The sequence below is a fragment of the Malurus melanocephalus genome, unplaced genomic scaffold, assembly GCF_030028575.1.
Source record: "Malurus melanocephalus ecotype Western Australia unplaced genomic scaffold, MMel_1.1 scaffold_31, whole genome shotgun sequence".
Taxonomy (NCBI): Eukaryota; Metazoa; Chordata; class Aves; order Passeriformes; family Maluridae; genus Malurus; species Malurus melanocephalus.
Genome location: NW_026623263.1, coordinates 2,598,848 through 2,620,866, shown reverse-complemented (window position 1 = coordinate 2,620,866; position 22,019 = coordinate 2,598,848). Strand labels below are relative to the sequence as shown.

Below are 22,019 nucleotides of genomic sequence, written 5' to 3'. Positions count from 1 at the left end.
AATGTTGGTAATCTATTCAGTTTTCTCATAAAAACAAATCTATTTTACAATCATAGCATAAGGATCTTTGTGCATGAATGAAGAGTTATTTCTTATGAAGGCAAAAGATTATGTGAGAACGTGGCAGGATATAAATGATGCATTCTTGCAATTATGTAACTCTCTTAAAGTGCTGAACAACATGCAGAAATTATTGTGTTCTTTGTAGAAAAGTATTAATATATCTCTCTATTCTATTGCTGATTTGTATTTCCTTTTTTTGAGAGTGCATTCATGAAACTCTGAACATAAAATTTCCTGTGACAGTTAATTTTGCCATTTTGAGAGATGAGCTTGAATTTCACTAACGCACAGAGAACATACCCCAGCTCTTCTTTACTTTTGCCAGGCGAATGTTCAATGATAGACTCCCAAAAGATCTTTTTGGGTCTATCACTGTGTTTTATTCTTTGTTGTTTCCTGTTACTTATGAGTTAATTGCAAGTTCTCTGATAATTTATTTGGAAGCTAAACCTGAAAGAAAGAGAAGTTATGCTTACATTGCACTGTGTCTTCACAGCAGGAAGCTAAGATTTATGTGTCTAATAGAAACAGCAAGACTTTTTTCTGTTCTAATAATCTTACCCCAATTCTATTTTAAATAAAATACCATTTCTGTGGTCTTTTTTTTTTTTTTTTTTTTTTTTTTTTTTTTTTTTTTTTTTTTTTTTTTTTTTTTTTTTTTNTTGTTGTTGTTGTTTTGTTTGTTTTTGCTGAATAGAAATAATTTGAAATTCCTGAGAATTGCTAGTATTAATTCTGATTTCACTTGTAGTCTAACTGTAGACTTCTGGTTTATATTTTGTTTTCTAGCTGGTAGCTGGGAGTGTGGTGATGGCATTTGAAGAAGTGTGTCCAGATAGAATTGATCTGATTCACAAGAACTACCGAAAGCTCTGTAACTTGCTGGTTGATGTGGARGAGTGGGGTCAAGTTGTTATAATCCACATGTTAACTCGATATGCACGTACACAGTTTGTAAGCCCATGGAAGGTAAGTTTGCGACTTTTTAAATTACTATTGTGAACCTGCATTTTGAATTATTTTTATTGTTGGATTTACTTAGTCTTTTATGATACATTTCTATGGAGACTTGAGTAAAAATAGAGATCAAATACATAATTCTTAGGTCTCTAAGACATCACTAACACAAGGCATCTACCTTCTTCAGACCCTGAGAATTCTCCTTCCAGGGTATCCATGGTACATCCTGTGGGCAGCAGAGAGCCTCCTTTTTCTGTTTTTCTTTGACCCGTGTTGCTCTTTGCTTTAGGCAATTTTTCATGACTCAAAACTAGAAACATTTGCCATTCTGTCCTGAAACTAGGTAGCTCTACTTGTAGATACSCAGTATCGCTGCATGACAAATATTACATTACTTGGTTAGGCTTTGTTAATGTGCTGAGGCACTGTGTGTTCAGAGACTTGAACATATGTATTTGAAATGTGAAATGTAAAAAATGATGTGGTTACTTTTTGTTCATATTTGTGTAAATATGAGTATGCTCTCTAAAATTTATAATAAGAAATAYTCAAAACACAAATTCTGCCACTTCTTACAAGTAAAAAAGAGCCCAGCTCAAGAAATTGATGTTATTAATATCGTTTCAACAGAGATCTAACTCTGAATAACAAGTTAAAAGACAGAGTACTTCTGGGAAGAACTGTATCAAATTGCTCCACAGCTCTGGTTGTTTGCATTTATAGAGGGCTTGGGGATGTTACTAGTGTTAAGTTTTTACCATTTAATTTGAAACCCATACATGTTTAAAGATGTACATTTTYGTGTAGATTTTTGTTATTTGTTATTAGCATATTAAGAATTTTTTTTAAGGTTTCTTTTTTCGACATTGGAATAGAGAATGTCACCAACTATCAACTCTATCAATGAGTTCTTATAAACTGTGTTTTAATATCCTTTACCTGGGAATCAAGACAGAAATGCAAAGCCATTCTGTTAATGTATGTTATTTATTGTGTGACAATAATTACAGAATATATATTTGGACAATCAGTCAAGTTCATTCTACTGTAGTGTACAATTATATTCATTTGTTTTTAAAAACCCTGGGATTAGAATGAATATAGGAAAAATGTCTGAAGTAGAATCATACTTCTGTACTACCAGTTTGATTCTGAAACATTCTTTTTCATTTCTGATGAAAATTAAATTGTTTGTAAGAACACATCTTCCCAGAAAATTGCTTAGAACAGGGAAAGTATTTTTAGATAATGAGACATTTAAGTTATATGTTTTCCTAATRTCCTTGAGGCAGTGTTTATTACATGTTGCTTATTGGAAGAAGGCAACTTGCATTCTTCTTTTTGACATTTAGGAAGAATCAAAATTGATAATCTGCTTTACCTAAAGCTACAGTTCCACAATCTGTTTCAGCCAGTTTTTGTCTGTAATTGGACAAAGGAAAAGTAGAAGGGGAGGATGACCTCCTCTCTTCGACCCAGAGGTTGGAGGTCTTGATGGGATTTGGTTTCTTTGAGACTCTAATGTTCTTCTTTCACTAAAACTGGATGGATGACAGTTACTGCTGTGGCTTCTGCTCTAGGAATGTAAAAGGTTTGTGTGACAGTACTGCCTGTGTCAACCTAAAATTAGTCATCAGTAGTAYAGTATTAATAACACTTTGGTTTACTTTCAAGATCTTCAATGTAAAATTTAGTTTGTCTACCTACTCAGCAATTTAATTAGCAGATTTTTTTTTGTGGTGCTAGTTGAAATGCATGCCTTTGTCAATACATTCTTAAATGAACTCATCATACAGCAGGCCATCTTGTGCAGTAGAAGGGATTTTTAATTTAGCTTATTTGCATCATTATGGATCAGTATTTAGGCTGTTTATATGTAAATGTATGATTTGAGGAACAATTAAGTGTTGACAAAGTAGATTGCAGTCATATCAATTGCAGTGCATTTTCCATAATTTTTCTAACTGACATCTTTGATGATAAATAGTGGATGCCAAGTCAAAGCCGATTATACAGTGCACTAGGAATTCATGGCGCTGTCAGGGAGAAGACCGATTGACTTTAAATTTACATATTAATGAGAAGATTTSTTAAGAGGGTGCTTGACTATAGAAAATAACAGCATATTTATAGGGCACGACACTTTATAAATAAAGCTGATGCAGGAAAATGGAAATTAAACCTATCAGATTAATAAATTCAAGGCTGCTAAAATGCATATTTGCATTTTTATTCAGTAAAATTTTCCCTTACTTTTTGAGGAACATATGTTGCTTTTGTTCAAGTTGAGTTAATTCCTAGCAAGTAATGGTATAATGTTTGGAACTGATTTTTTTAGCATTTAGAAAGCTAAAGAAAAGTTTTGAATACTTGCTAGTTATGGAGAAAGATCTTTTTAAAAACAATATGCTTTAAATTGTTGCAATTACCCATTATCCAAGAATACTTTGGTTTTTATTCCTATTTTTAGCTTATTTGAAGAGTATGATTTTTAATTCTAATCATGAATGCAGTAAGGAAGAATGTCTTTGGTTTATCCTATTTGTCTTAAAATACTTGGAGGTGCTTTTTGAATAGTTAATKCAAATAGCAGTTTCAGAATCTTTTTTGTGTATGGCCTGTATGTATCCAGCTTTAACTTGTGTTAGCTGAATTGTGACAAGATGCTCATATTCTGGAGTAAAAATACCTGCTTGGGACTACAACTAGCCAACAATTTCAAGTTTTCTGGGAAGCAGTATACTTGGTAGCAGATAAAACTGTGATGCATTCCAGCTTACATGTTTTGTACAGCCTTTGTTGAAGAAGTTGTTTGCAAATACAGGCTGTTGGCAAATATCTCCTGAAGCATAACAGCTTGCAGCCTGACAAATAAAGATATTTAAAATAAAGCTGTTGGTGATTTTCATGAATGCATTGAGTTGCAGTCTAGCAATTCAGGAACTGATTTTCAAGCTGCTCAGTCATCCTGTTTCTGCAAGGAGATGAGGRTTGCAGGAGTAGCGACTCTTCAGCTGTACTGGTTACACAGATTTACCACTAAACATGTGTGATGTCCGGGAGGGCATCTTCTGAAAACAGCTGACTTGATCAGAAGTTTCAGTGGTCTTTATATAGAGCAAAATGGAGCTCGGAGCTGCAGTCTTGCAAAAAAATGGGGATGTTCAGCTGGGATTGGAAAAAGATGGTGAATTCAGATTGATCATGGGCATCAGTCATTGCAAAGTTCCTGTTAAGTACTTATGAGAAGCATGTCTCAAGCTTACGTTTTTAGGATTAATTATTGAAGTATTTCTCAGTTTAAAGTGCTCAGAATTCAGCATAGCTGTTGGGCTGAGACGGATGGAAGGTGGAATTAAGCATGAAGAAAGAATAAAGGCCCTTGTGAGAAAAACATGAAGTATTTGAATGTCTGTATATCTAAAAGCATGAATCATGGATAGCAGCCCAGCTCTCAGTAATTACAGGAAGAAACAGATTGAAAATACTTATTTTGATTGATAGTTCTGACAAAATATTGAGGTCTCTTCTGACCTCGGCTGTTCTGTGAGCTCTTGTCTTTTAGTAAATGCTTTAAAATGTTTTCTGCTCTTGCAGTACTTTCTTGGTGTCTTTTAGTTATGAGCTGTTAGTGTATGCCATAAAGGTCGTGGTTATGTGTGAAGGAATTCAATGTCTAAGGACTGCTTAAGATAGCTCAGCAGCCTCTAAACCTGCTTCAGATATTTTTTTGTTGTTGTTGTTGCTTATGTTGGGGTATGCATTGAGGGAATTGTAATTGTTAATGATAAAGCTTCAAGCACAGCAATAGAAAATAGTGTCTATCTTTCAGTTTTGTAGAATTTGTTAACGGTTAATGAGCATCCAGAATCAGTTCTGCTGATTTACTGCAGAGTTTAATAAAACTTATAAATGCTCAGCTTAGAGGCTGAGAACAGAAGGGAAGGGTGTATTTTTTATGTATATTTTTCATTTAATAATCAATCAGCCTGAATATACCTTTCSCTTCTGTTGCTTTCTGATTCAGTTGAGGATCTACCTTGTTTTATTTTGCTTTTCTGCAGTGAGGGGGTGAGTAAGGAGGCATGTACACATATATAAGAAATGCTCAGAATAGCATTCAATCTTTTAGGATAAAACTAATTATATACAGTATGTACTACTTACTTAACATATAATCTCAGTGAAGTTTCGTTGTAGTTATACCAGGTGATATTTTTGCTGATTTTAAAGTTTTATTTAGTCTTTTTTGCCCTGACCTAAAAGATTGTGAGACTGCAGAATTTTCTTGATCCYGATTTGTCTAAGAGCAAAAGATTAAATTTAGGAAAACTGGTTTACAGTGAAGGTGTCTTATGCTCCTTATTTCTTCTGATCTTAGTGTCTCCATTAGAATCTTCAGTCTGAATTGAGGCAGTCTGGATTCAGTTACTGTCTCCATTTTTATCAGAGTGCAGTACTCTCTGGCCAGATTCTTTGAGATATGCAGAAAGTAGGGTTAATGTTTAATATACAATTTACTTATTTGAAAATATCTAATGAAGCATTTGGGATGTAAAATGGACTGGCTGGTATTTGCTGTCGTATCAGTTGTATTTTTTCCTGTTGTATATACTGCTTAATAAGATGAGAGTAACTTAGAGCGTAGATTTATAATAAAAAAATTACCTCAAGCTGACTGTGGAAATAATGGATAAAAGAATTAATGCAGCAAAAGAAAAAAATTGAAAAGACAGTTAAATTTTGGGCACATTGATTTCCTGATTTGTTTTGCTTTGTGGCTGCTAAGCACTTACTGTTGTTGTATGAGAAGTAGTCTGTAGATAAAAATGCCATTTGTCTTTGCAACAGAATGTATTGCTATGGTTTCTGTTAGTCCCATGAGAAACAGAAGARTTACAGTAGAACAGCAGCAATGAGTACAATCTGTGTAGGCAGGTTCTCTAGGACATGTGTATCAACTCTAAGAAAGCAATCCTTTGTTTTCCCACAAATTTGACCAACAGAGTTTTCATATTTCCAAGCAGCACTGTAGTGTCACCTTCCTGACTCTAGGTGAAGTTCTTTTTCTTATCTGTAGAATAAGAGGCATTCCAGCTATTTGTTACAGGTAAGTTGTTGATACTGGTTTTATCTCTGTCTACATCATTGACTTACAGAGACAAAAATTAATTGGAAGGAAGCAAATATTTGTACAGAAATCTAGGTATCAGTTGTCTTAACTGCTCATAATTTTCAATTTAAATAGCAGATTTTGCAGATCCCCATCATTCCACAAGCCCCTAAAGTTTCTATCTTTTAATTTTGGCCATTTGAATGCTATTTGGTCATAGAAAATCATGTAAGCTGTATGAAATGAATGCTGTGTTAGATTACTCTAAGGCTTTCCTGGATGCCAAAATACTCATGAATTTTGTTCTATGTATCTGTCTGTAAAATATTATTCTCTGTCTAGTGACTTGTGTGGCCTTTTCATTATTGTACCTGGATTTTCTCTGGGTAATTAGAAGAGTTGTAAAATAAGCTTCTTTAAAGAATCATGGGGAAGAGTAAAAACAAAAAAAATTCTAATTATTTGGATCATTCATCTCTGACAGTGTATGCACAAGTTTGTTGCAGAATAGGGCTGGAAAAATGCTAGACAAGAATATTGGGGGTAACTTAGGCCTGAATTGTGACAACATGTGCTTCTGTCATGAGAATAAATATATCACTAGTTGTTACTGTGAAAATACCACTAATAGGAATCAGGAGATGTTTTAAGATGCTTTCAGCTCCTTTGTCTACTGAGGTGTTATAAAGGAGGAGAGAAAAAAATCCTGTAATGCGGGATTTAATGGCCATTGATGATGTTTAGGTGAGTGTATGAGACTCTCTGGTAAGGGTAGCAAACTTCTACCTTTCAGACTGCCAGTCTAAGTACAGTTACTGTTATCACTCTCCAAAGATTTAAAGTAATCTAGTGTTTTAAAAATTTGAGTCTCCTAATTAACATCTTGAGCTGTGGCTGTAGTCCAAATGTGATTTAAATATTTGGTAAACATTTTAGTAGCTGTAAACAATCGTAAAGCTACATGAAAATGAAAATCAATGTATGGAAAACATACATAAATATATGAAWCATACTTAAGTATATAGATTTCCATATAAGGGAAATACTCTCTTCGAATTTCCCTTTTAAAGCATATATTTTTTCCCAGAGAGAAGGAAGTTGAGGTTCTCTAAGACATATACATGATTTGGTGTATCTGGAGTGTGTACTTGGAACACAAGAAAAGGAGGTGCACTGTGAGCAATTGCAGTTCTAYAGAGGAACTGCACTTTGAGTGATGTGCAGTTCTGAAGATCTGTCAAGTCTCTGTCCCCATGAACCTTGTCTAAGCCATGAGAGGTGGCAACTACTAATTCTAGAGCATGTTGTATGCTTCTCTTAGTCCCAAATTAACTAAGACTTAATTAGGTTTCTTCATGGTTCACTTTCTGTGCAACCCTGCGGAAGATGATTCTTGCTTGGCAGTTGGTTTGTGTTTGATTGCTTATACTGGCTCTTCAGATACTTAAACTGTTACTAAATTTTAACCTGAAAAACAGGTCAAACATTTAATGAAACATCTGAATATAAATTCCAAATTCCACTTTAATTTTTGGATTTGAGAGTCAAAAAACAATGACATTTTAGCTAGAAGCAAATAGTATCATTTTTCTTTGATTCATCCTTTCACCTTTGCTCCTTCTTGATTTTATTTTGCAATGTTTAATTTATCCCTTCCTGTTCTTCCTTTTGCTTTCTTCCTCTTTTCTCCAAATGTGTTTTTTCTGTTTGCTTTGTGTCTATTAGTCTTTGAGCTGTAATTGTGCCTTTTTCCCACACTATGGAAAGGAGGTGATTTTTCTTGGTAAGACAAAGCTGTTTTATGCCTCACTTCTGTTTTGAGTACAAGGAAACTGTTTTGAATCAATGAAAGTRGAAATCATAAGGGATTGTTTAAAATCTATCTATAAGTGTCACAACACTACTGCAACAGTGATTGTGCATTTGGGGTTGCTGTAGAAAGATGTTCATTATTTGCAGCATACTTAAGTCTTAGCCACTATCTTTAGACACCAGTCCTAGACTTAATCGCTGCTTCTTAGAGAAATGAGAATGAATGCTTCTTCAATTTTCACATTAGTTCACTATGAAGTTACTTAGCAGAGATGTTACTGTTGCGATGTTTTGGCAAAAAAGCAATGTTCAGTGGTCCTCAGATCCCTACTTCCATTCATGTGAAGCTCTTGTCTCTGACCTTTATAAAACTGTCATGAATACAGGTTTCCTGAAGAATGTTCTGGGGTTTTAGGTTTGGTTGGGGCTTTTTTTTTTCATTTTCATTAAGCTTTTATTTCATTACCTTTTCAAGTTGTGTTAGAAATTTTATTGGTAAAGTGAGTYTTTAAAAGATTGTAAGGCTGAATTGAAGGGTTTAAAGTGTCTTTCATATAATAAATGAGTTTACATACTCGCATTTTTTGGGAAATTTGTGGGGCTTGTATTAGAATGAAATAAACATATACATCTGAATGGAATTATACAGGGTATTGTATAGATAATATTAGTAATATTATTATATTATATTATATTGTATAGATAATATTAGTAAACTACAAATAAAACTTGATTTATGTATTGTTTATCATAAGCTAATAATGATGTAAGTGAAAATGCCTTAATGTTAAATTTCACCTGCCACAGTCAGATTCTCAGGATTGAGTAGATGTCTTAGTTCCTTTGTGTAGCTTAAATATCAAAGCTCACTATTTTAACAATTTGGAAGCTTTTTACAGGGAAAGCTTTTTTGAAAACAAAATCTCTTCAATCAGTAGAATTTTATTGTGTGGTCCAAAATCCTTCCTACTTTCAAAACCTAGCTTATCCAAAACTCTTCTGAGAATAATTCTTGGAAATATTAGAAAGGTTTCTGGTAGACAGTGAAAATCTTATTTGCTAAAGATTTTGCCACAGGCATCAAAAGAAAGCTGTGAGTGTATTTCCTTATGCATCTGAGGAGAGAACCTGAAATCTGTACCTTCCAGTCATTTGTACCTAAGCAAAGAATACAATATTTGAATCACTTTTTCAATACAAGATGGAGTTAAGGCTGCAAAGTGGGCGAATACTGTGTGTTCATATTTTGGATATCATTGAAGCTTTTTTTAAATTCAGTATGTGGAGGTAATCGTAGCATTCACATAATGTGTTTTRCCCTAAATAGAAGTCACAGTCTCAACTTTTATTCCATATTAAATGTAGCTTCTAGCAAAATCTCAGTTAAATGTTGGCTCATTTACTTAGTGACTTCAAAAACAGGCTAATGGAACTTGCTATCTGTCAGTTTCTTCATTTAAGCTTTTAAACTGTTAACTTTATGAAGATACCCCTAAATTRGATGTCTGGAATAACGTAAAATAGAATTATGCATGTTCTTCCACACTTAAATACTCTCTTCTCTGCTGTGAATAAATCGTAGTTGATGGGGAATGCACAGAGTCTATTTGCAATTTGTACTCTGGAATACTAGTGGTCTCAGTTTTTAAGCATTTTATAATCCCAGTGTTCTGAACTTTTTAGTCATTTAGCAATTTAGATAAGCTRTTAACTGCACAATTAAATCATGTGCTACTACAAACTGTTAAGTGTTTTTAATGCAGTTTAACTAACGACTGCCACTCTTCTGTTCTTCTCCCTTTACCACCTACTGCTTTTGAAAATCCAGTAGTTCTAGTGATCCTATGACCACAGAGTGAGACAGATCATTTTACTGATCCTGGTGAAAATAAAACATCCTTTCAAAAAAGCAAACAAACCAACGAATTTCTGTTGGACTGATCAGTCTTAAATCAAGAAACTGTGAAACTGCATCTAAAGGGATTGACAGCAGAAAGCACTGGAACGTTTGAATCTATACCCAGAATTCTGATCRTATCTCTCCATTGTGAAAAAAGGATCAGAATTGGTTTTATTTCTGGTAAAGTTGTTAACATGTACTGGTGATCATCAGTTTGAGTTCTAATTAGAAATCTGTGAAAGTAAAATTTGAGTGCCACCCAAAGCATTTCTTTGGGGATATGTGAAGAAGCATATTCCACAATCTAGAGCAGGTGCACTATAGATAGTGATGATTGGAGAATAAGTATGCAGGAAGTAATCTTTCAGTTGTTGATTCAGCATTAATAATTAAAACAAAAAGACTTTCATCTCCCAGTGTAAGAGTCTTACTTTGTTTTCTGCTGGCAGAAAAAGATATTTGTGYTAAAAGTACTTACATTTCTATTATATGCCAGTCATACATTCTTTTTCTGGTTGAAGCTCAAGATGAGGGCCCAATAGCGGTGTAATGCTGTACTGGTTGTTTTTCTTCCCCTGAACATCATAGCACTATTACTGAGCGTGGAGGCCCTTTCTTTGGTCTCTGCATGAGACTTTCCCCTTTTGTTAGAACCAAGAGGCTTTTGTTGTGCTTGCCCTCTTAAAGCTAGTTCTGTGGTTGTGCGACTTCAGAAGAGAATTACTGTTTGTCCCAATTTCTTTCTTTAGTGTAGGCTTCAGTAGTTGTACTACAAAGTTTATCTGGGGACAGAGCAACAATTCAGCGAGGTTGTCTAATTTGAGGTTTTGGCTTGGTGGTCTGAATTTTTTGCTGTAATTTATTGTGTCTTAGTTCAGTTTCAGGTTTTCTGCCTAGGCTTGAAATGATTGAAGAGAATCCTGATTCTATAAGAAATAAGCTAGGCAGTGATAGCAGAAATTATGAGTAACATAACCAAAACAGGTTGCAGACTTGTGAGCTAGTTGGAAGAAGCAGATAAAATGTTGAATAGGCAGATTAACTATTCTGTGGAAATGAGAGACATCTCACAGTTGATAGTTTTCATTCACAGTTACCAGATGTCWGCTAAAAATACAAAACAGTGGAGAGGAACCAGTCCAGGAGGTTCCTGGATTATGTGGAAGATAACGCCCTGACACAGCTGGCCAGGATGTTAGCAAGGAAGGGCACCCTGCTGGACCTGCTGTTTGTGAATAAAGACTGCTGGGTGATGTGATACAATGGCTGGAGGCTCTCTGGGCCATTGTGATCACAAAATAACAGAGCTTCTCATTGTTGGAGAAGTAAGAAGATGCATCAGCAAAACTGCCATCATCAGCTTCTGAAGGGCAGACTTTGGCCTGCTTAGAAGCCTGGTTGACAGTGTCCCTTGGGGTGCAAAACTAAAAAGGGCAGATGAGTCCAGGAATACTGGAAGTTTTAAAGATACAGGAGCAGGACAGCCTTATGTGCTAAAGGGCAGTCTGGTGGGGAAGAACAACAGCCTGGATAATTGGATAATGTTTCTGGAGCTCAGGATAAAATAAATCCAGAGAGCTTATTGCCTTTGAAAGAACAGGCAGAAAATTCAGGAGGACCGCAAGTATGTCACAAAGTTACATAGGGAGAAAATCAGTCTGGCTACTGCCATAAAAGACAAGAAAATATGTTTCTCAGAATACTTTAACAACAAAAGGTAGTCTAAGGAGAATCTCCATCCTTTATTGGTTGTGGAGGGAAATAAAGTATTAAGGAGGAGGAAAGACAGAGGTATGAGGCAAAGGAGGCAATAATAGTAAAMCCAGTTGTTCTTGGGGTGCCGCTCCTCTTATCTGTACGACAGTGAGGAGGAGCAGAATGCAGCCCCCATGATCCAAGGGGAAATAGCGTGCTACACTGCTTGCCCATGCACAAGTCTGTTGAGGGCAGATGGCATCCACTCAAGGATACTGAAGGAACCAGGCCTGAGCCTCTTTCCATCATTCAGCAGCAGTCCTGGTTAACTAGGAAGGYCCCAGTTTGCTGGAGGTTGACCAATATGGCACCCATCTATTTCGAGGGTCTGMAGGAGAATCTGGGGAACTCTCAGGCTTGTCAGCCTGATGTCAGTGCTGAGGAAGGATATAAAACAAGTTCTCCTGAGTGCTATTACATGGCACATGCAGGRCAACCTGAGGATCTGGCCCAGCCAGCATGGGTTTGTGAAAGGCAGGTCTTGCTTAATAAACTTTTTGTCCTGGTATGGTAGGGTAACACACTTGGTAGATGAGGGAACAGCTGTGAATGTTTTCTGACTGGACCTGTGTAAAGGCTTTGACAGTGTTTTCCACTGGATTATCCTGGAGAAACTGGCAGGCTGTGGCTTGGATGCACATATGCTTTGCTGGTGAAAAAAGTTGCTGAATGGCTGGGCCCAGAGTGGTGATGAGTGGAGTTCCATGCAGCTGRTGGGCACTCACCAGTGCTGTTCCCCAGGGCTCAGTACTGGGGGCAGTTCTGTTTAATGCCTCCATCAGTGACCTGGACAAGGGGATCGAGTGCACCCTCAGTCAGTTTGTGGGTGACACCGAGCTGGGTGGGAGCTGATCTGCTGGAGGGCAGGAAGGCTCTGCAGAGGGATCTGGCCAGGCTGGATCATGGGCCAAGGCCAAGGGTGTGAGGTTCAACAAGGGCCAGGGCCGGGTCCTGCCCTGGGGTCACAACAACCCCAGGCAGTGCCACAGGCTGGGGCAGAGTGGCTGGAAAGCTGCCCACAGGAAAAGGACCTGGGGGTGCTGGTGACAGCGGCTGAACATGAGCCAGGGTGTGCCCAGGTGGCCAAGAAGGCCAATGGCATCCTGGCCTGGATCAGCAATGGTGTGGCCAGCAGGAGCAGGGCAGGGATTGTCCCGCTGTACTGGGCACTGGTGAGACCACACCTCGAATCCTGCGTTTGGGATCCTCATKATAGAAAAGACATTGAAGTCCTGGACCACGGCCAGAGAAGGGCAATGGAGCTGGTGAAGGGTGTTGAGCATAAGTCCTGTGAGGACTGTCTGAGGGAGCTGGTGTTTATCCTGGAGGAAAGGAGGCTCTGAGGTGACCTTTTTATTYTTTACAAAAACCTGGAAGGAGATTGTAGCCAAGTCACAGTCAAGCAATGTGACAAAAAGAAATGGCCTCAAATTCTGTCAGGGGCCATTTAGATTGGATATTAGAAAAAATTTTTTCTGTGTGGGTTGTTAAACACTGGAATGGGCTACCCAGGGAAGGGGTAGAGTCACCATTCCTAGAGATATTTAAAGGACTTGTAGAGCTAGAACTTCACGACATGGTTAGGTGGTGGACATGGCAGTGCTGGATAAACACTTGGACTATATGATCTGATGGGTATTTGTGAAAACAAGCAATTCTATGTTTCTAACCTTACACTTGTCTGTCTTTGGCATGGAATATAGGCAGCAGAACGTTCATCTTGAGGTGTGGTAACTGTTCTCTGTGTGTGGGATGATTAATAGAATTTGAAACAGTTCTTGTACACCGAGGAGCTGAAGCTTTTTATCCTAGTTTGCTGTCTCTCTTATGTTGCAGAATGGCTTAATGAAAAGGGACTTAGCTCCCTGGAAGGCTTGTGCAAGCAAACTGGGTGCTAGCAAATTTTAGGCCTTTGCATTAATAACTGAAAATATTGCTCGGGGGCAGCATTGGGCCTCTGTGTTGATAATGGGAAACATTGCAGGATGTGTGTGTCCAGAGTAGGCTCAAAGACAGAATGTTTTWGATATGTTGCAGGATGCAAGCATAAGAATAGTCAAGGCCAGGATGTTTATGAGAGATTGGGAAAGAACCGAAGAGGTGTGAAATGAGAATGTAACTTCCTGTGCTTAGCCACTAATATTGTAGCAAGTAGGCGTAATTAACTATGAGCATATATAACCAGTGTGTGACACGAATAAAGTTGAAGTTTGCTTTATCACTCATATTGAGTTGCTTGCATTCTTCCCCCACGGCGGCACTTTTACATATTACTTTGCTTTTCATCACATTGTTCCAATCTTGCAGCATTACATGTCCTTTTTGTCTTAGTAGGTCCTTGTGACTACTGATTCTAAGTAATTAGGACTTCATCGACTCAATTTTGATGAATTTAAGTTCATTAAAATAATTTCCCTGGGCGTCATCATCTGTTTGTGTGGAACRTAATTATTTCCTACCATACCTTAACAGATCTTACAGAAGAGAAATATTCTAAAATTGCAATAACATACATGACTGTGAGATCATATTAATACTTCCACTGTTGGGCTGTGAAAAAGGACGTAATCAGATTTAATTAAAAGTGTTTTCTTAGGAAGTATATGCTGCTTTATATTGAAACTCTGCTGCTCCAAGTATGTTCCCAGCAAGTAATTCTTAAAAAAAAAAGTCAGAAATGTGAGGCTGTTTCTGTGCACTATTTATTAATGAGTTAAATACTGTTTCCAACTCTGTATTCCTATTGAATTTAATAGTACTAATCTGCATGTTAGCAGTCAGGGCAAGGATATTGAAGACTGTATCAGTGAAGACTGAATTATCCTACTCCTGTTAGAGGAAGCTTCTTAAGTGCATGTTGTAATGCACTGGAATCAGGAAAGTTTCCTTTCAAGTTGGTTGTCCTGTAGGCAAGGGAGGAATTCAGTTACCAGCAGTCTTGATACAGAATCCTGAATTTTTAGTTTAGAATTGTGGCTACAACAAATATTTGTGGGAAGAGAAGTAAGGAAATGAAAGTACTTCAGTTGCTATTGCAAAAGAAATGTAAGAATTTGTTAGGCATCCTATATAACACTGATAGCAAAATCGGCATCATGTAATAAAACTTCCCTTTCTCCTTTTTTTCTTTTTTAATTTTTCAGCGTCTTTTCCAATAGTAATATAAGCCAGAACAAAATTACAATTTTACTTCATTGGCTATTCTTTCCTCCCTCCCCCTCCATCCTCCTACCTCTACTGCAGACATTTTTATGAATTCTTTCACTGCACCTGGGTTTTGATTGACTCAAACCTTGCCTAATTTTCTGAAGACCAATGTCTGATTTTCATTTCCATCTATTTTTCAGACATGTTAATTTTGRGTCATAGGCTTTAAGTCCAAAAAAGGCTAATATATGTATCTAAAATAGCTGACATAATAAAAATGAACGTATGTCATTAGGCAGTATAATGTATTTCTAAGGAAGTTTTGTGTATATTGTTAATCTCTTTTTTTCATGTCAGTACCTCTATTGCTTTGAGCAAATGAGTAGAAAAGCCAAAGGCTAATTAAAAAAAAAAAACCATACATAAATCTTACATGAAACTGCTGTGTTGTTTGTTACTTAYCTAATGAATAAAACCTGTTCATTCAAATATTCTATGTATGTCCTTGTCATTTTGTCTTTGGTAGGCTGATGAAGTGGTGGATGAATATAATGAAAGTAATTTCTATGAATCTGATGAGGAACAGAAGGAGAAGGATCAGAAAATGAAAATCACCTATACCATGGACCCAGATCATAGGCTGCTGTTACGAAATACAAAACCCTTGCTTCAAAGCCGAAATGCTGCGGTATGGCAAATTCCTTTTTTATTAAAAAGTTAAACTACAGATAACTGTTTCTATAAAATTTAGAAAATTGAAGAATAGAGCCTTTCAGCTCTTTAAAAGTGGTGAAAATACCCTTTAGTAATCGTAGGAGAAGTATGATGGATCAACTTTGAATTTAACCTAACTTCTAAGTGAAACACTTAAATTGATTGTAATATGTTCTCCAAATAATATGGACAAACAAAATGCTAGAGAGCATTTTAATCCAACTTGCATAGCATGTGATGATTATACCATAGGTAGTTCTTAATGCTAAAACTTTCAGCAGCCAGGATGGCACAGACTGGTACAGCTTACTGGCACAGATCTACAAAGGAAATCATAGTTGTAACTGATTGATTAATTTGTTCTTTCTTTTGAGTCTTGTATTTTATAAGTAGACAATTATGCACTAGATTTCTAATTTTGTTACCTTGGCAGTGTTCCAGAATAGATATGACATTATGAGTATGGTATGCTCTGCATTATTTCCATGAGATTTTAAAATACAGATAAATTTTTAGAACCAGAAAAAGCCATGCTGATGTTGAATCATTGTGATGTTAATCAGAATCACAGAATGTTACTTCTGACCTCAGCTTGTCCTGTTAATCAGGACTAGATGTCTGTTGGGAAAAGTCCTCCAGTGATAATGAATATTCATATCACTGCAAAAGCGGTTACTGCACCATGATTAAGTCACCTTGCAACCTGTTCTTAATAAACTAAACAGATCAGGTTATAGTTCTTCATTGAAACCTATTTTGAGATTCCAACTAATGTCTGACTCTTTTCAAAATCACTTACAATCTGCCAGCCCAGCAGACTTTGGAAGCAAATGGATTAAATTTTTAGTGAGTTTTGCTAAAAATCTCTGTTCAATGTCTGATATTTCCTAGTTTAATGCACAGAGCAAATAATGTTTGGTATGTTTGCCATCCCACTTTACTGAGAGGTTCAGTTAGTTATTGCCCTCATTCCATAAATAATTTTCTTTATATCTATTAAATACGGTATTGATTTTCACATTTATAATCTTTAAGTTTCTGATAGTAAATGAATTAATGGCTTTCTCTGTGCCCTAGTGTTTGTTATCAGCAGTAAAAGATCCTTCTATTATATTGCTAAAAATCTTTAAGTTTYTTCATGGTTTTATGTGTTTTTAATCACTTTTTATTGTTTGATAATAATTTTTGTTTCATTCGTTCTGAAATTTGAGACRCCAAGTGAAGTGTTACCATGAGGGCTTTACTTGGAGTCTCCTTTCTATTCTTTTTGAAACACAGAGTTRATCATGACACTATTGTAGTAAAGATTGTGACATGGCATTCACTAGCATAAAAATAATATTTTGTCTTTTTTAATGAGAAAATTTGAAAAAAAGGGTTTTAAGTTGCTCATGTCTATCTTCTGCATTTGGTTAGTGAGGATATTGATATGCAACCCTGTAGTTTTTACTTTCTTCTGGATTTCGTGCTTCAAAAGTTGCCAGTGAAGACAGCTGTTGTTCTATAAATTGCAGAATAGAATAGTGGAATGAAAGATTTTAAGTGGTAACTAGATAAAAGGTGATATTGAACCTGTAGTTAGAATGGAAAAACTTAATAGAAAAAGTTCTAAAGAACATTTTTCCGTTAATTTGTACAGCTGACATTAGCAATGCTGTTAGCTTTTAAAGATGATTTCATTATGGTTATAATTTGAATTATGTACTGCTTTTTCTCTCTTAGTTCCTATTCCTATGGCTTTCTATTTATTGCAGTACAGTAAATACTGGGAGGAAGTAAAGGTACTTAATTATATTTAGTTCCTCTGTCTGTGTTGCTGATTTTGAAGACAGCCAGTGTGCTCTCTGCTTTCTGAAGAAGAGTGAGCTGGTAGTTCTCCTGGGCTGAAACAAATTGGATAGATATATATGATGGTTTGGATTTAACATGCTGCTCTGAATGTTCTTCCTTTAGGTAGTAATGGCAGTTGCACAGCTTTACTGGCATTTGGCACCAAAATCTGAAGCTGGTATTGTTTCTAAGTCATTGGTTCGTTTACTCCGTAGTAACAGGTAGGTCAAGTCTGTACTTTACACCAGTATGTGTCTTTACTTTTTTTCTGAGAGCTATTGTGCATTCTTGGTTAGCCATACTTACAAGAATGTTACTATTGCACAATTAATTTAATTTTAAAATGCTCCTGTAATACTCACACACAAGAAATAAGCATCATTAGTAGTAATTCCAACTTTTTTGGTATCTCATCCAGGAATCATTTGTTATTGTGTTTCATTTCTATGATTTTTGTTCTGACGAGAATTATGGCTGCCTATTTAGTATTTAGAGTCAATACTAACTTGTTTGTTTAGTATCTTGATTTTTAATTATTGGAAATTTAGTTCTGTTAACTGTTTAGTTACTGTCATGCCAATCACTGAAGAAGTCTTCTGATGTATATTTTATTTTCCTGCACTTCAACGCAAATCTCGAAACAGGTGAGTTTTGAGGGGATCACTRGGTATTGTCTACTTCCCTACTCAAGCAGGGTCCTTTGGAGCATGATACTCAGGGCTGTGTCCATTCAGCTTTTGAATATTTCAAGGGAAGGAGACAACATGTGTTAACTTGATATTACCACGTGATACTGCTGCATGTCCCGTGTTTCCTTAATCTATGGACTGTTTTAAAAGAGCAAGCTTATATTTAATTCAGGACATTCAGTTGTGACTTCATCATCTTCAATACGACTTCATCTGCTTTTCTATGAAAGGTCTTGTCAACCACATTTCATAAGATTGTTAATGCTTTTTTTTGCTTGTATTTCATAGTTTTGGCATGGTGTGCCAATATTTGCTACAGAGAAGTCTTTTTCTTTCCTACTCAGTTTTTAGMTTTTAAACTTCCATGTATTTGTATGAAAAGCTTTGAAGAGGTTACATAAGACAATATTAATTGTTTTTGCAGTAACTTTTTAACTAAACATGGTATTTTTGGCTAGAACTTCACTGTGAAACTAATTTACTTTTTGAATTGGTTAAGTCAAACAGACAAAAAAGTTTTTTACAAAAACTTGCTTTCATGGTGTCTGGCAAGATTACTCATCTTAGATGCACTTTAGCTTTTGTACGCCCTGTCATCATAGAGCTGTTTCTCTGTAAACTTCTGCAGCTCAGTAGCTCTATTATTTAAAAGTTAGTAAAGAAATAAAATATGGCTTGGTGTTTTATTTCAGATAAGAATGAACCACTATTATTTTTGTGTTTGGCTTTACTGGACAGTATGCTTCCCATTCTCTATATACAAAAATGAGTAAAAGACTAAAGCAATTTGGCAGATAATGTATAGTATAGGGTTAAACTCATACGAGATGAAAGGATTATTTGCATGTGGTTTATACTCAGATTTCATTAAAAGAAAACTCACTGCTTACCTGTACCTTARCTAGTACCTCAAATGGCACTTAGTTTTCTGATTTTTTGGTATTGAATGGCTTGTTTGTTTTCTGTTACCATTCTGGGTGAAATACTTTTACTATTAGAGCCACTCTGAAATAAGCTTTTGCTGTTTGCCTTTGAAGTTATTTGCCTGTGGCCTTTAAATTAATGTCAACTAAGCTATAATCTACTTAGGGTGAGAGTGCCTGAAAGAGCATTTCATAGCAATTTCCAGTCTTGTTTCATCATGTGCAGCTGACTATTGCCATGCACCTGTGTAAGAATTGCATAAAATGGGTTTAAAAGATCTTAAGTACTTCCCTATTATTACTTTTCTTTGTAAGCAACAGCGGTAATTACCTTAGGGCTATTAGACAGTTTTGGGTAAGAGGAGATAATGGTTAGTATGATTTCTCCATTAGGATGAGATTTGCAGCCTACAAGGATTTGAGCACTCATGGTTCAGAAAAACTGTGTGCAAATTATTACTTAGTTATTAAGAAATTGGTGGCACAAAATCTATGCTTTAAAAGCTTTGGGCTAGTACCCAGATTTCTCTTTGCTCACTCCTGTGGAGGCTTTTAAAGTAACACATTAATGATGAGAATGCCCTCTCCAAACTTGTTCAATGTTATGTGTAGAATATTACATAAATGTTGTCTATATCTTGCAAAGTCTATCATGTAAACGTGCTACTTTTTGATGTGTTTGCCTGCCACTGTATATACCTGAGTCACAGGAGACCCAGGCCCTTTTTGAGAATTTTTAGAAAAAAATTTAAGAGGGAGAAAACTTGTAGCAATTCCTGCTAATTGTGCAAGGATTAACTGTTCTTGTAGTTAATGCAGTCATTTCAAAATTGCAGGTGAAGCCAGTGTGTTTTTTTTTCTCAGCTGTGTCATCCTGAAATATTCATTTCAAAAAGGTGGATGAAATAAAAGGCTTTGTAAGCTATTTCCATTATATTAAAATGATTAATGGAATTCTGGTTTAGATAYCCAAGGCCCACAAGTGGCAGAGTTGTACTGGTTTTGGTGAATATTTTTGCATTTTAGAGTTTTAAAAGAAGAGAGCCATGGTTTCATCATGAACCTGTCTTCCTTTGAAGCAAATTATGTACTTGGCAGTTGGCAGTAAGCTTTGCCTTCTATGTTTATTCCAAAACAAATGTATAACTAACTTGGGCTTCAAATAGAATTGGACTTTCTTTGCCATGTTGAATTATTCTATGTGTCAGTAATTTTGTGGAATGACTCTTACGTTTCTTTTCACATTCTAGGGAGGTGCAGTATATTGTTTTGCAAAATATTGCCACTATGTCAATTCAGAGAAAGGTATACCCTATTTATTTTTTTTTAAATCACATTTTATATGAAACATTGGAGAGTTGTTTAAATATGTTCTGATTTTCAGGGCATGTTTGAACCTTATCTGAAGAGTTTCTATGTTAGATCAACTGATCCAACTATGATCAAAACACTGAAGGTGAGTTTAAAGGCAAATTATTCTATGCGCTCCTGGTCTAATAAATTTGCAACAGAAAGATAAAATGTTTTTCACTGTTAGGACACTGGCCGTTCTGTGCTGTTCCTTTAGCTTGCTAAGAAGTAATGAGTTGTGGCTTTTAGTGAAGTACCTAAAGTGTCCTTCCAGCTGGTTGGGCTATCTGAAAGTTCTTGTTAGTGTGTTGCAGGTCCAAGACTGGCTATATTTTTCACTACAGCTTTTGGGACCTTTCAGTGACAGGCAGCATTACAAATTTTATTCCACATTGTAACATTTAGATCTTGACTCTTTGCATGGAAGGAAAAGAGTCTTTAATACTGTTGGCTTAAGAAGAGATTAAATCTGTTCCTCTGTACAAAATGGGTCAGTGTCTGAGTCCCAAATTTTCTTCAAAGTCAGCATTTGACATGAGAAGTACTTCAGGCCTTCCTCAAGGCCACATCTCAATGCATGTTTTCAGCTGTTGTCTTGTTTTCTCTGTTCTTACTCTTTTACAAATGTGACATCCTTGACAGAACAATAGTTTAAAAAGTGTCTACTGTTATGTGCCTTTTCTCTTTTTTTTTGCTTTAGATTGTCATAGGCACTTATTTTTAGCAGTGYAAGGTACAGTTTTCTGAAAGAAACATTAATTTTTCCTTATCTTTGCTTTACATGCTTGTTGCACTTTCATTATATGTGCGAAAGTGGTGTAGTCCAAGATGACTATGCCAAAACCATCATGGTTTTATACAAACTAAATAAAATTTTGTATTTTATATCAACAATAAGACTTAGGTAAATTTGAGGCAGCTGGAAGCAAAAATATATTTTCACCATTCTAGGAATATTGTGAGCAATGTCTTACTGTTATCCAAGAAAAATCAGTCTCAAAATAATAGAAAGTGAATGTGTTTCAATTCCCATATTGATAATATAATGGAGAAGAGGTAGAGAAGTMAATACTGTGATTTTTTTTCTTTTATTGTCTCATTTGTTTCGTGGTAGCCAAAAAGTTTGGAAAATCGTGTACTTTGACATACATAAGAAAATCATGTGGGTTTCTCCCTTTCCTTCCTCTGTAGTTCCAGCCTATCTGCTTTAAGATAGAATGATGAGACCCATTACAGTAATTAATACGTAGGGGCACTCTTAAATTCGTATGCTGTGCTGTTTGGATTTCTGTTTCATGTTCCAACATCAAGTTTGATTTTTTGATCACTGGTTAGCATTGGGCTTGTATTTTTGCTGTTACCTATTCTAATCACAAATTCTCAGTCAGAGTTAGTTGTCATCATTTCAGAACCTGCAGTTAAGGTTTTTCCTGAATTATGAACATTACTTCACAGATATTATGTGTTGATACTTTTTTCTGTTTTTTTATTCACTGTTTCACTATTTGGAGTTTATACACAGCTTTTGTTAGTTAGCCTTTGTCTTCATTTCCCTGAAGCTGTAGCATCAGTTGAAAACTTTGTCACCTGTCTGTTCATTGGTTTCACCATTCCTATGTGAAAAAGGCCAGCAAAGGTATTTGTGATATTCTRTTGATAGCCATGCTGTATGATAAAACAGTCTCCTTTTCTCCTGCCTTTTCCTCTTTTACATTTATCCTCCGGTTTTCTATGCTATTCTAGATATGTATCTTTAAGAGCCT

At 35.9% G+C, this 22,019-nt stretch overlaps 1 protein-coding gene across 1 annotated transcript in view; it reads left to right on the top strand.

Annotated features, from left to right (window-relative positions):
* The window catches only part of AP3B1 (adaptor related protein complex 3 subunit beta 1), a 155,380-nt gene that overhangs the window by 42,691 nt on the left and 90,670 nt on the right, over positions 1-22,019 (top strand). The window contains exons 8-12 of the mRNA XM_057363849.1: positions 853-1,032; positions 15,277-15,438; positions 17,418-17,515; positions 20,157-20,211; positions 20,291-20,362. Coding sequence (XP_057219832.1) covers positions 853-1,032; positions 15,277-15,438; positions 17,418-17,515; positions 20,157-20,211; positions 20,291-20,362 — 567 coding nt within the window. The remainder of the gene's footprint in view (positions 1-852; positions 1,033-15,276; positions 15,439-17,417; positions 17,516-20,156; positions 20,212-20,290; positions 20,363-22,019) is intronic.